Source organism: Pelophylax lessonae (genome assembly GCF_965119305.1).
Source record: "Pelophylax lessonae genome assembly, chromosome: 8".
NCBI lineage: Eukaryota > Metazoa > Chordata > Amphibia > Anura > Ranidae > Pelophylax > Pelophylax lessonae.
In genome coordinates, this window is record NC_138775.1 from 157011791 (window position 1) to 157027987 (window position 16197).

Genomic DNA, 16197 nt, shown 5'->3' on the forward strand with positions numbered 1-16197 from the left:
GTTAAACCCCATAGTTAAGATGTGCTTTTACCACCCCTGGCAAAACCACACCCCCTTTAGCTGCAGTGGCAAGGGGTGTACACATGTCGCAGACGCAGCTCGAGTTATATGCCCTGCCATGGTTGATAGGTGTAGCACCTAACAAGCATGACCTATTTAGGTGAATGAGGCTGCTCTGCAAGTACCCTTTAATCTTGTGCAGTACAGCAAACAAGAGATTAAAGCAGGCAGCATTGTGTTGCTTTCTCACCACCTGCTTTAACCCAATGAACCATGCAGAAGCATGTAGTTGTGGGGCACTTGCAGAGTGCACTCCTGACTGGCAGGCAGTAGCACCCACCAAAAGCAACAGGGGGCTTAATTCCTACTGTGGCTTTTGGTGCTTCCTAAGCAGCTATAGTGGTAGGGACTGAGGGTGATAAAACTATGACTTAACCGCAGGGTTTTACCACCACCCCAACTTTACGTCTGAATGAGCCCTAAGGGTGCTGCTGCCAAATGCAACTAAGGGCTCATTCACAAGTACAGCACTGCTGCTCCTCTGAAAAATGATCCGAGTTTGTTTGACAGTTGGTGAGGAGGAGATATACTGCCTCTATACCACCTATTATAAACTCATGAATACTGGGTAATAGACGCCATTGCGACATGGTAGTATGGCAATTTGAGGTTAAAATCTGGTGTGAGGAGAAGATATATTGCCTTTACACCACCTGTTATAAACTCATGATTACTGTGCAATGCACTTGATTGCAACACGGTAGTATGGCAATTAGAGGTTTAAATCAGATGTAAGCAAGTGACCCAGGGCAACACTTTGCCTAGTAATATGTACTTCACCCGTGTTGTTCTGGTAGATCTCCACCTCTTTAAGGTCGCCTACCCATGATCTATATTGATTCCAGGACAGTCATACTGCATTTGTTTCACTGAAGGCGCACAGTTAGCTGCAGCACAACCAGCAATAGGTGCCTTACCATCTAGAGTTTTTTCAGGCAGATGCAAGAGAAAAATTCCCTTTACAGCTGAACTTCAGACAGATATATAAGAACTATTCAATCCAGTTTTATTCATTAAAAATATTTTTAAATACAATTAAAATAATCTGGTATTATGCCTTTATAATAGCTCCCTGTGCAACAATACCAAGACTAATGCCTCGTACACACGTACCGATCGTCGGCCAACCGATCGGCTGTCTTTTGTCCAGGGATGTCCTATCCGCTGAAAAGTGCAAAAGACTGCACACGAATTTTGTCGGCCAACAACAGCCGACTGCAGAAGTGATGTCATGTGATGGTTAACTTTCCGTGTGTTTTTTCTTCTCTGAGCATGCCCAGTCTTGCAAATCTGCTGATTGTCGGCCGAATTCTGTACTGACTGAGGAACAATCGGCCGTTCTGGTTTTGGCCAACAAAAATTTTAATGCCTGCACAACAGATTCTGTTCGGCCGAAAATGCGCTGTCGGCTGTCGGAAGCATCATACTAACAAGCCTACAATCGGCTGATCGGTCGTCGGCCGAATATTTACGGCCGACAATCGGTACGTGTGTACGGGGCTTAAGAGAAAGAGGGTCAGCATTCGGAGTCAATCAGTATCGAATTGCATTACACTAGCAACAGGCTAGACGATTGTCCAAGTATTATTTTTTTTAACATCTCTAAAGCAAAGTGACTGACCTAACTGTGCTGTCTGGCATTGACACTTAGATCACAAAACTGGCCGTGAAAAGAATGACATCTTTTGGCAGGTAGAACTGAAAACATGCACATCTAGTGTACATCAAGCATACCTAGGCACTAATTATTGCTTGTTATTTAACCCATGCTGCTTGGAACAAGTTTTACCACTTGGAAAAAAAAAATGGATAGCATGTAGTCAGTATGAGTATGGTTAGATGAAACAGGGCCATTATAACTGAATAAGAGATACATTGACAGATCCAACATTTACCCATTCTTCAAAGAATCACAAAACTGAGAAACAGCAAAGTGTTAGACTAAACAAGTGCAAAATACTAACTTAAAAAGACAACTGCACATATATAGGAAACCTTTCATTATGTCATGTCTTCAGCTGTCATGATTTCTGCTGGACTATCACAGATGCCAGGTTTGGTCCTGGGGATGCTTGTTTTCCTACCATATTTACCCCAGTTTGTTGTATTCCCCATTGGGCTTTGGTAATAAAGTTATTATCAACAGAATCAAATATGTATGCTAGTATGTTGGATATTCTCTATGTAAAATACAGGTAATTATTTTAAATGAATATACAATTGCATATGTAGCACCCTCCTAGGTAGGTGCTAGGTAGGTCAGGCCTAGTATCTCCATCTGCTTATCAGGGGAGCCTGATTGTTAGTTTTGCCTGTTGCATGTGTCCATGTGTGATTCATCTGGTCTGATGGAGTGTCCCCACTGTATCCAGTAGGGAGCTTGTTGGACAGTGGAGGAAACCCAGCCAGAGGCACACAGGCTTTTGTAACTATCCCAGTGGGTTGGCACAAACAGTAGTACATCCTGGGATATGTTATAAAATCCAAGGGCACATGTGACAGAGTGTCTTTGGGTGGGAAGCTAGGTCCCAGAAGCAGGGGGGACATTTGTCTCTCCTTCTGCTGCTGTGGATGGTGGTCACAGGCGGTCGATCTTGTGAGCCAGGAGTGTGGAACTGAGCCAGGAGGTCCAGTGTATGCTGACTAGTGGAGTTGGAGGCAGAGCAACCTTGGGAAAAACAGTGTCTGTGAGTACCGGGAAGCTTGCCGGGGGTCTGCCCAGGAAAGGGACCACTCCAGTAGAGAGTCAGTGGATAGGTGTTAGCACATAAAGCAAGTGAGAAAGGGGGTGCCAAGTTAGAACCCTGAAGAGTAATTCAAACAGGAACACATTATCTATCTTCACTTCAGTAGCACGGTGAAGCAGTGGCCTTGCCACACACTACAGCTAGTTGTCCTCAAGGTTGTGCATAGTTCATATGCCTGGATTGATTATTGACTAAGCCAAGGACTTTCAAATGCTATTCTCAGTAGTCCTCTAGGGGGCAGTGCTACAGGAATAATTTTATATATATATATATATATATATATATATATATATATATATACATACAGTATCTCACAGAAGTGAGTACACCCCTCACATTTTTTGTAAATATTTTATTATATTTTCATGTGACAACACTGAAGAAATTACACTTTTCTAAAGTAGGGAGTGTACAGCTTGCATACCGGTGTACATTTGCTGTCCCCTCAAAATAACTCAACACACAGCCATTAATGTCTAAATCTCTGGCAACAAAAGTGAGTACACCCCTATGTGAAAATGTTTAAATTGAGCCCAATTAGCTATTTTCAAACACTGATGCCATGTGATTCGTTAATGTTACAAGGTCTCAGGTGTGAATGGGGAGCAGGCGTGTTAAATTTGGTATAATCGCTCTCACTCTCTCATACTGGTCACTGGAATTTCAACATGGCAAAGAACTCTCTGAGGATCTGAAAAAAAAGAATTGTTGCTCTACATAAAGATGGCCTAGGCTATAAGAAGAGTGCCAAGATCCTAAAACTGAGATGCAGCATGGTGGCCAAGACCATACAGCGGTTTAACAGGACAGGTTCCACTCAGAACAGGCCTCGCCATGGTTGACCAAAAAAGTTGAATGCATGTGCACAGCATCGTATCCAGAGGTTGTCTTTGGGAAATAGACATATCAGTGCTGCCAGCATTGCTGAAGAGGTTGACGGGGTGGGGGGGGGGGGTCAGCCTGTCAGTGCTCAGACCACATGCCGCACATTCCCAACAAATTTGTCTGCATGGCTGTCATCCCAGAAGGAAGCCTCTTCTAAAGATAATGCACAAGAAAGCCTGCAAACAGTTTGCTGAAGACAAGCAGACTAAGGACATGGATTACTGGAACCATGTCATGTGGTCTGATGAGACAAAGATAAACTTATTTGGTTCAGATGGTGTCAAGCATGTGTGGGAGCAACCAGGTGAGGACTGCCTTGCTAAAGAAGCTGAGGGTAAGGCTTAATGTACACGGGACATTTTCAAAAGTCCTTTTAACCCTGGAATTTAAAGGACGTTTAAAATGTCCGTTGTGTCGTGTTTGCATGCCGCGTTTAGACGTGTTTAGCTGCGTTTGCGTTCAGATACGTTTTTTTGCAAAACACATCTGGAGACCCTCTCAAATACCCACAATGCAAGAGAAATATATATTTTTCAGCCATTTTCATTTGAGAGAAGAGTGAGAGAAGAGTGAGCAGTGGCAGAGAGAGCAGTGTGTTTGGAGAAAGCTGTATTTTTTGGGGTGTTTCCACTATGGATCCTAGCATGAGCATGTGTGAGGAAATGCTCCTGATGTTGCTGTTGCTGAGGCTCCAAAGATGTAGGAAAATGCGTGAGAGGAGCAGAGTTTGCCGCTACTGGACTCATCCATTGATGGCTCAACGCATTTCTACGGGATATTTTGCTAATATGTATGTCCAGCTGCGTCATTATCCTGATAAATTCTTCAATTTTACGAGGATGTCTATTGGTACGTTTGATGATCTCCTGGAAAGGCTGCGACCCCATCTAACTCGCATGGACACAACCATGAGGAAGAGCATGTCACCAGAGGAACGTCTCTTGGTGACTCTCAGGTATGTGTATATATTTCCCCCTCTCTCTCTCTCTACTATATATATATGCTGCATATGTAAATGCTGTATATGTAATGATTATTTTTTTTTTCTAATTTTAAGGTTTCTGGCCACAGGCCAATCATTTGCATCCCTGCACCATTACTACATGATGGGTGTTGCAACAGTTGCAAAAGTGGCATGTGAAACCTGCTTTACAATGTGGGAGGAGCTACATAGAGATGTAATGCCAGTGCCAACAGAACAGATGTGGGAAGAAGTAATTGATGAATTTTGGATCAATGCGGAGTGCTCAGTGGTATGAGAAAATGGCTGGCAGAACCGGGTACAGTGAATGGCATTGGGGCGTGGCTATGTGTTTCAAGACTGTTACGCCCTTTTCTCAACCCAAGTGCACTGATGCCTCTGATGATGGTGATGATATGCTTACATTTCCTGGTCACTTGTGAATAAATTTACTATTTTTATCTCATGTTTTAATAAATTATCTACACTTAGATGGAGGTGTCCTCTTCGCTTTCTTTTAAATCAACATTGACACCCAGTGCAGATCGCAAGTGCAGAGGTTTCCTGAACCATATTCTGGTGGGCACTGGCCCTAAAGTTGTTGTACACCTTTGAAACGTAAAATGAACAAAGCATATTCTGATACAAAAGTTTACTTGCCTCAATTAATAGCACCTGTTGTGAATCCTGGTCATTCTCTCTCACTCCTCTGCAATCCTCAAGTGTAACTTTTGGCAGTTTTCTCAGACACCAGGCAATCTATAGTGAGAATCACACCCATCTCTAGCACACAGAAAGTTATCGGCAGCCTCACCAAACGGATGATGTGCATGTTTCCCAGTGAGGCTGTGTAATGAGGCTTTTATCCCTTCCCTCCACTCAGGTTTTAGATCAGGGATCTCCAAACGACGGCACTCCAGCTGTTGAGGAACTACACATCCCATGAGGCATTGTAAAACTCTGACATTCACAGACATGACTAGGCATGATGGGAATTGTAGTTCCTGAACAACTGGAGGGCCATAGTTTGGAGACCCCTGTTTTAGATTATAGTCACAAGAACTTTGTGCTGTGGCATGTGTTATGCTAGATCCCCACCCCCGCCTCCTGGAAGCTGAAAAATATGCTCTGCTCTGTGTACTTCAGGAGGTTTAGGAAAAGAGAGGGCTTCAGCTAAATGTAGGAGGGTTCACTTCATCATGCATGTGTATCACCTGGGCTTCTCATTTCAGTGAGTTTATATAAAGTTTTATTGAAGCTATGTGTTTCCTATCTATCAGAACCAGCATTAATTGTTTTAGCAATTTGAGCTAAAGTAGCTGTTCTTTTGGATTAGACTACATGGGGCCTACCTTTCACTCCCCATGTACATCAATGATCCCTAGCTGACCATGAGCCTGTTGCCAGTTCATCAGTTTTTCTTTCTTTGGACTACTTCTGGTAAGCACTGACCACTGGAGACTGAGAACATCCCACAAGAGCTGCAGTTTTGGAATTGCTCTAACCCAGTGGTTCTCAACTCCGGGCCTCAAGACCTACTAACAGGCCAGGTTTGCAAGATAACTAAAATACATCACAGGTGATATATTTTGCTGCTCAGTGATTGCAGTATTCTAGTCTGCATCTCGCCAAGGTGATACTTAAAATCTGGCCTGTTAGTGGGTCCTGAGGACTGCAGTTGAGAACCACTGCTCTGACCATTACAATTTGGTCCTTGTGAAAGTCGCTCAAGTCCTTACGATTGCCCTTTTTTTCCTGCATTCAACATATCAACGTCTGGGATAAAATGGTTGCCCCGTGTCCAATTTGTCCCACCGACTGTCAGGTGCTATTGGAATAAAATAATCAATGTTATTCACTTTACTTTTCAGTGGTCAATTTGGTATGTGGTGCATATATTGACACATACATACTGTAACACAAACGACCAACAACCAGCAGCTGCTCAGTCATTCAGCTACTGATTTTACAGGAATATTTTAGCCTCCAATGACATGTTAGTCCAACATAAGTTGAATGAGGACAATCCAGTTGAATACCCCCCCAAAAATTTGCTTTCTTATGTCTTCCGTGGAAAAGACACAACCCAGAGTTGCTGGTTAGCCAATGGTGGTGTAGATAAATCTGCTACACGTGAATGGCTACAGTAATCTTGTTTCAGATTCTACATCCTAGTGTGTAGGAACAGAGGTAGAAGGGTCAGTTCCACATAGGTGTCTCTCAGTCCATGAGAAATACCATGAAATACCATGGGAAATGAGATAGCAAAACTATGCAAGTGAAGGAAAAAACCTTTATTCTGATGACTTTGTGCATCCACATAAATTATTTGGTTTGCTCTGGTGGGACCCTTTAAACTAGTGACCTTGGAGTAGTTGCCCATTTTTACCTGCAACTGTTTATTCATGCATCTTTAAAGATGGATCAATGGTAAATTGCATCTAATTTGTTATGAGGGAAAAGTACAAAGTTATACCTACTTTTTATGTGCATGAAATGACGCATAAGTGAAGCTCTTTCCTTCATATTCTGCAAAGAAGATGCTTTCCTCCATCTTTATATGGTAGACCTCATTTCCTGAACATCTACCATACATCTTCTGCCACTGCTCAGGAGACTGCTGTCCTTCCCTGTAAGACAAAATAATTAGATATAGTGTACATTAATTTAGGTAATAAACTGTAAATTAAAGTGTTACTAAACCCACAACAGTAAAATCAGTCTGTATGTGCAGAAAAGCATGCTTGTTGTCTGCATTGTGAAAAAAGGCTGTTTGATCTTGTCTTCTTTAATCTTTCCTTTCACAGGCCCAAAACCCTCTTATAATAGAACAGAGCCTTGGGGGCAAGCTGCACATGCTCAGTTTGCTGTGTATTGCTAGAGAGTTTTTTTTTTCTTTTTCTTGGAAGAGTGCATGTGACCAGCATAGGGCCAATCAGCACTGTCTAGACATAGGGTCAGAGGTCCTACAGCCTCATAAAACAATCAGGCTTTAAGTAGACACTGATAGACGTCACAAGACTGCTCTAACTGCTGATGAGAAAAGTTATTTAGTAGTTTATATTTACTAAAATTTAAACAAATTGGAGACGCGACTCAGAGATATGGGGCACCACATCAAACTTATAATGAACAAAAAAGAGGATAGGAAGAAAGTAGCACTTTCAAGGTGGCCACTAGTAATCCCATCATGAAAAACACATACTCAACAAGGTAAAAAAAATATACAATTTTATTACGAAAACATAGTAATAGTGTTTAAAAATTGTATCATTTTTACAAAATGCATAATAGATACAAGAACAATATCTCCCAAATGAGGTAAGTATGCATGACATAGAACCTGTTACAAGCCCGTATCAGACTAAAATCTGGTATATGGTAGAATGCAAGTAGGGTCTGTGAAGATTTTTAAGGTAGTCCGGGCGGAACAGAGGTTTCACATAGCATACGCCAATGGATCGCTACGCATTTTGCAAATAGTTTCCTCAGGAGATCCTATTGGTACCCAATCCCAGGGGGGAAAAAGAGTACATGGAGCACCCAACCAATGTGGTGATATGGGAGAAGTCCCACATAGATAAGTTCCAAAAAGGGGGGAGGCGTGTACCAAACACTCTACAGCCAATAACAATAGGAGTCTAGTCGAGGAGCCATATAATAGATAGATATTAATCCAACAAATCATATGACTTTCCTTGACAATTGAGGATTACTCGTATCAAGAATCCTATCTTGTAGAATATGGGGCCACTGCTCCCATTGGTGCCAATCCTCTCATTAAGAGATACCCCTCCAACTGGAAAGCTAGGGATGCGTCCACTCAGTTCTTATTGGCCATAGAGTGTTTGGTACACGCCTCCCCCCTTGTGGAACTGATCTATGTTGGACATCTCTCATATCACCGCATTGGTTTGGTTCTCCATGTACTCTTTCTTTTCCCCTTTGGGATTGGGTACCAATAGGATCTCCTGAGGAAGCTAATTGCGAAAAGCATAGCGATCCATTGGCGTATGCTATTTGAGACCTCTGTTCAGCCCGGACTACCTTAAAGATTTTCGCAGACCATATATATGTGCATTCTACCATATACCAGATTTTAGTCTGACACGGGCTTGTAACAGGTTCTATGTCATGCATACTTACTTCCTTTCGGAGATATTGTTCTTGTATCTATTATGCATTTTGTCAGTTTGATACAATTTTTAAACACTATTACTATGTTGTCGTAATAAAATGTTATATTTATTTGCCTTGTTGAGTATGTGTGTTTCCTGATTGGATTATTGGTGGCCACCTTGAAATCCTATTTTCTTCCTATCCTCTTAGCATTTGCATGTTCTGAGTACTGCGGGAGACCAAATATAGTAAATGCAGGGTCCTGGGTTAAGTAATACTTTAAACTCTTGTTTTTCTCTTTCTTCTTGTCTTGCTGGTAAAACCTGTACTGGTATTAAGGCCCAGAATCATGGCTCCAAATTATATATATATATATATATATATATATATATATACATATATATATATATATATATATATATATATATATATATATATACATATATATATATATATATATATATATATATATATATATATATATATATATATATATATATATATATAGTGTGTATTATATGGCACTTTTTGGAAGGGATGAGCAAGTCTGTTTACTCACAAGGCAACGTTATATATTGCAAACTGATTCAACTAAATGTTTATCAAAATGTGTAAAATGCTTTGCACATAAAGAAAATCAATGAATGAGCCCCCATTCACACTGGGGCGACCTGTCAGGCGACCTGGCCGGCCTGACCGGTCGCCATAGGTCGCCTGGCATAGAGAAGCTGTGGACCCGTTCTAATAGGAGTGACACAAGTCGCTCCTACTTAGAAAAAGGGTCCGGAGCTTCTTTGGGGCGACCTGGAGCGACCTGCATTGACTTCAATGTTATGAAGTCCGTGCCGGCCGCTCCGAGGTCGCGGTGCGAGCAGTGCGCCGCGACCTGTGAGGTCGCCCCGGGAAGTAGCGTCGCCCCAGTGTGAACGGGGCCTTCGACTTTTTTTGAGATTTGTAAAAATGTATTCATACATAGTTTTTCTGGTTGAAAAAAGACACAAGCCCATTCAGTTCAACCAACAGAAAAAACATATCCAATCTACAGAAAATAATAAAAAGTATTAATCACTATTCTTTTGCATAAGAAAATAAATATGTGATATTTCTCATACCAGACAGATCTGCATAGAAATATTCAGGCAACCCTGGATAAATCACACATGGTTTTGCCTGAATACTTCAAAACAGATCTGTCTGATGTTTAAAGAATCATGCAATTCAGGATCCAGACAACTGCGATTATTAAACAGCATGATTATGTGCAGATTGGACAAGTCTGCATGGCTATATTTAGATCAATCCAAAACTGTGTTATTTGCAATTACCCTTTATGTGCAAATCAGTTTAATCATCCTTATTTATTGTAATGCATTAAATTCCCGTTCATAATGTTTGGGACATAAGTAAAAAAACACTGGAACTGCCAGCATCAGTAATGCCTCACAAATGATAGTAGAATCAGCTGCACCATAGATTAGAGAGCTATGATCGATCATGGTTTTACAAGAGGCAAAGCTAACCTATATGTATTGATTTAATAACAGAATAACGAGTCCTGAAATACTAAAACAAATGCGTCACCTACTAACACTCTGTTGTTAAAAAAAATGGCAAAAAAAATGGCAATTTCATTTGCCAGGAAGCAAAACAACATGACACAGAGATATAAAAATATCTGACATTCATTTACATATTAATTTTCCCGATAATTTCACAGATTTACTCTCAGTGAACTATATATAAGTACTGCATTATTCTGTTTTTTTATGAGGCTTAGTGCTTATTTACTAGTCCTACAGCACCACCATCTGGTTTATTCACATATAGAACTCAGTAGTTCTAAAGTACTGGACTGTATGTTCTACAGTGCTGATAAGCACCCTTGTTCAGAGTAAACCCTACCATCCCTATAATGCTGACTATAATATTCATCATGGCAGCAAGAAAGCACAATAACAAATACTTTCCTACCTATCACGAAGTTGGTCAAATACTTAATATTATGGTTGCTTGATGATTATGAACAGCAGCAGATATCTATATCTAAAAAATCTGATGGTAACACAGGCCAGCACACATTTTGGTGCCTCAAATATTAGACCTGTTCCTGGGTATATTTGACCCACTGATTCTAAAAATGGCACCAATTTTTCCCTATCAGCTCTAGTTTTTGAGATACAGCATAAATGCCTTATATAACTCTTTGCTCTGGTTGCTGTTAAAAAAAAAAAAAAACAGGATATAAATATAGCAAAATAAATTGTGATGATTCAGGCAGCACCGTGGTGAAGTACCCAGACCTTCTACGGGGTTTGATCTGCAAAAATGAACCAATATACTGTAAGTGGCAATGTACGCACACACCCCCTATATGATCATAACTATAATACAGTTAATAACTTACACATTAGAATCCAATGTTTCCAATGTAAAATTTCCAATGCAAAATTACAGCTGGAAGTACATAAACACTCTCACTATATCTGCTAACTTGTATGCAAAAACACAAATTAGGTAACAGAATAACAAGTTAATCAGCTAGATCTTTTAAAAACGGATCAAGTCATTTTATAAATTTGACGGTATCTAAAAAAACTAGAGCTGATGCAGTCTAGCCAATGTTATTTTCTAAATCTGTGCCCCCAATTACTCCAAGAACAGGTCTAAAAAGCGAGGCACCAAGAAAAAAGATTTTTTTGTTGGGCTGTGAATCTGACATTTAAACAATTAAAACTCAGTGGGTGAATTTACCCAAACCTTGAACAGACAGAATCTGGAACAGCTGTGCATAGTTACCAATCAGCTTCTAGCTTCAGCTTGTTCCCTTGTGCTTTGAAAATTAAAGCTAAAAGCTGATTGGATGCCAGGCAGAGCGTCAGATTCTGGCTGCTTCAGGGCTTTTTTTCCTCAGAAAACAGGTACAGGAACTCAACCATGACCCCCCCCCCCCCAAAACCCCCCACACACCATACAGCATTCAGACCTACGTATGTAACATACAATATAGCATAAAAGAAGTAGAGATCAGGACATTGTAACATAGAACATAAGAGTATTAAAGGCTGTCCAAAAGACCCATCATGAATTGGCTACCAAGGGCTGAGTTATTCCAGCAATAAGCTGGTACCCAACACCAAAATTTAGAAGAGTACTGCTAAATATTAAAAAAAAAAACAAAAAACAAAAAAAACAAGCTGCACTGAGTGAAAAATAATCATATAGAAGTGAACCTGAATTAAATAAATGAGTGCAAAAATTATATATATATATATATATATATATATATATATATATATATACAGTATATAAATATAATAAGTCCAATGAATCCCAATCCGTGAAGAAAAAGGATGCTAAATTAAGTAACACCACACCGTGCTGTATCCACCACCAGTGAGTTATCCTCCTTACCAGTGGCGGCTGGTGAAGTTTTAAGATGGTGGGGCGCCAGTACCCGCCCTTCCATTTTGACCCATCCCACTTCTCAGAAACCCCACCCCTTATAGACTCCACCCATTTTGTCCCCTTTTTTTTTGCTTGTTTTGCTTGCATGAACAAATTCTCCCAATATATATCACATATTAAGGGGTCCCTCAGTACTAGTATATCCCATAATAGGGAGCAGGGGCCCTATTATGGGATATACTGTGAGAGACACCCTATTATGGGATACACTGACTGAGAGTGGCACAAACCCCACAGTACAGACCCCCCCAGCACAAACCCCACAGTACAGGCCCCCTAGCACAAACCCTCTAGCACAAACCCCCACAGTGCAGACCCCCTAGCACAAACCCCCACAGTACAGACCCCCTAGCACAAACCCAACAGTACAGACCCCCCAGCACTAATCCCACAGTACAGACCCCCTAGCACAAATCCCACAGTACAGACCCCCTAGCACAAACCCCACAGTACAGACCCCCTAGCACTAATCCCACAGTACAGACCCTCTAGCACTAATCCCACAGTACAGACCCCCTAGAACTAATCCCACAGTACAGACCCCCTAGCACTAATCCCACAGAACAGACCCCCTAGCAGAAACCCCACAGTACAAACCCCCTATCACAAACCCCACAGTACAGACCCCCTAGCATAAACCCCACAGTACAGACCCACGTAGCACTAATCCCACAGTACAGACCCCCTAGCACTAATCCCACAGTACAGACCCCCTAGCACTAATCCCACAGTACAGACCCCTAGCACTAATCCCACACTACAGACCCCCTAGCACTAATCCCACAGTACAGACCCCCTAGCACAAACCCCACAGTACAGACCCCCTAGCACTAATCCCACAGTACAGACCCCCTAGCACTAATCCCACAGTACAGAACCCCTAGCACAAACCCCCACAGTACAGACCCCCTAGCACAAACCCCACAGTACAGACCCCCTAGCACTAATCCCACAGTACAGACCCCCTAACACAAACCCCACAGTACAGACCCCTAGTACAAACCCCACAGTACAGGCCCCCTAGCACAAACCCCACAGTACAGACCCCCTTGCACTAATCCCACAGTACAGACCCCCTAGCACTAATCCCACAGTACAGACCCCCTAGCACTAATCCCACAGTACAGACCCCCTAGCACAAATCCACAGTACAGACCCCCTAGCACTAATCACACAGTACAGACCCCCTAGCACTATTCCCACAGTAAAGACCCACTAGCACAAACCCCACGGTGCAGACCCCCTAGCACTAATCCCACAGTACAGACCCCCTAGCACTAATCCCACAGTACAGACCCACTAGCACAAACCCCACAGTACAGACCCCCTAGCACTAATCCCACAGTACAGACCCCCTAGCACTAATCCCACAGTACAAACCCACTAGCACAAACCCCACAGTACAGACCCCCTAGCACTAATCCCACAGTACAAACCCACTAGCACAAACCCCACAGTACAGACCCCCTAGCACTAATCCAACAGTACAGACCCCCTAGCACTAATCCCACAGTACAGACCCCCTAGCACAAACCCCACAGTACAGAACCCCCCATCTTTGAAATAACATGGCAGAGGTGCTTAGGTCAAGTAAATGAAAAAACTTGTAAGCAAGTAAGGCTCATGTGCAGAGGGAAGCAGTCAGATACAGGCATGTTCACATTGCGTTGCTTCCAACTTCCACTCACCTTTTGTCTGCCTGAGCCCTGGGATCGACTGGGCTGAGGGCTCCCTCCCGCTCTCTTGCTGGCTTGCTGCCCTCTCTCCTTTCTCCTCTGAATCGATCCATCCAGTTCACTCCTCCTCACTCTCACTGAGTCAGCATCCTCTTGTGTCTGTGTAACAGTAGCAGCAGAGAGAGACTGGAAGACTGACGTCTGGGGTGAGGTGAGGGAAGCAGACAGCAACGCCCAAGCACTGCCCCTATGATGTCAGGGAAGGTCCTGGAATCCAATCACAGGATAGCATGGTGAGTGGGAGTGTTCGAGGCGCACTGCTCTGCGCCCCGAGGACACTCTAAGGGACTGAAAATCAGCTTGCCAGAAAGTTGGCACATGATCACAAAACCCCTACCCCTCTCCATAGCAGCAATGTGTCCGGCGCCCTGCTGCATTAAAGGAAACATTTTTATATTTAATGCTGATGCTACGTGACTAGCCTTGGGGGGGGCAGCGCCCCTGTGCCCCCTATTGACCAGCCGCCACTGCTCCTTACCAGATGAACGGTAAATCAAGCCTGTAATTTCCAAAGCAGGTAACAACCAAGGAGGCTGGGTCACCTGAAAAAGGAATAATTTTGAGCCTCAACCACAGATGCTGGACAAGGACTGGAATGGCCAAATAAACTTCAGTGGACACTCAGGAACCTGCCCTCAATGACTCCCATACATTGTCATCATGGAAAAAAAGTGCAATTGCTCCATAGCGTAAAACCATAAGATTTTATTGAATAATACAAAAAAATGCACTTACAAAGAGATGCAGAGTAAAGCGCAGAAAAACAGATAAGCCGCCGACCGGTCAGCTCCTCCGCCCATCCTCACTTCCTGGAACGCAGGGATGATGTCATCATGCCGCGACTGTTAAATATTGACTGTTTGCCCTGCCAGCTTGCCCCCAAGTTATATTTCCATGGTGTAAGTTCAGCCTGGATTGTTAAATAGCAGGCCCAAAGATTTGGTCCACAGATTTAAGGTGAGATCTGGTGGTGACAAACCAAAAGCCAAGGCTTGCTGGTTACCTTGGAGTAGAGATATGAAGATTCTAATCCTTTGGGTCTTGGTTTCTGAGGAACAAGGCTGGAGATGAAAGAAAAGCTTACAGCTGTTGACAAACTTAGAAAAAATCCTTCAAGTCCCCAGAAAATGATCTGAAAAGACTAGTAGGCTAATCCAGATGAATGGAGAAAATGCACTTTAAAGTCTATTAAGAACATCTTTCTTCTTCTTTTAAAGTTATTGCAAGAAAGGGTTATGAGTATATAGGAACATTAGATTCCAGCACTAGGACACAGGCGTGGATAAGGTCTTTCCTGCAGAGGATCCTGAAACCAGAGAGACCTGTGATGGAAACTCCCTGGGATCGAGTATATTGAAGTGGAAAGTGAGATATCGCTGCTTAGTTGGTGTCTGCAACCCCTGCTAGGGGTTTTTACCTTCTGTCCCTGTGATTTGGCATGTAGAGGTGGAGAAAGAGATATACCGCTGGTTGGTTGGTGACTGTAACCCTTGCAGGGGTTCCATATTATGGTGAGTGCAGACCTTGGAGAGAGGAGTGGATCACGAGTGTATCCACTTTCACGGCTTTTCACCAGAGATCATGATCTACCTGTACTGGTTTTTGCACCTTGTCACTTTATATGGACTTATGAATTAATATATTGTTGAGATTATTTTATATATTGTGCGTTTTTGTATTTCTTCATGGTTTATCACAAGAGATTGTGATTTACCTGCACTGGTCTTTGTACTCGTCACTTCATATGGATTCATGTGTTTTTGAGATTAATTTATAGTTTACTTATTGTGTTTTTGCATTCCTTACACTGAGAGCACTTTATATTACACCACATCCTGTCATATATTCATCAGACGTATTGTTCATTGATTTTTTGCACTTTATTTGCAACCAGAGCATTTTATTAATACATTATAGATACAAATAGATACTTTTTAATGCATTAAAGGCCTAAAACATTAACTCCTGTAAGATAGCAATACCAATAAGATAACTTATGGGTCTACTGCTAGGTTTCCACTTTAGGTCAGATGATTCCTGCACTACCAGGTGTGCTCTGATATCTTAGGCCACACTTACTTGTTCAAATGTCTTTCTAGGTCTGGTCAAATGATCTGAATTTCCTTTTCAAAAACATTTAGCAAAAAAACTATTTGAAGAAACAGTTTTCAAACAACGCAACACTTATGTGCTATAATTACATTCAGCAATTCCACAAATTCAT

General features: G+C 42.1%; 1 protein-coding gene across 4 annotated transcripts in view; it reads right to left on the reverse strand.

The window, feature by feature from the left end:
- Positions 1-16197, reverse strand: part of LOC309561721 (potassium channel subfamily T member 2) — a 1381641-nt gene that overhangs the window by 579550 nt on the left and 785894 nt on the right. For all 4 annotated transcript variants that reach the window (XM_082265711.1, XM_082265712.1, XM_082265710.1 and 1 more), the window contains one exon: positions 7134-7283. In XM_082265711.1, coding sequence (XP_082121837.1) covers positions 7134-7283 — 150 coding nt within the window. The remainder of the gene's footprint in view (positions 1-7133; positions 7284-16197) is intronic.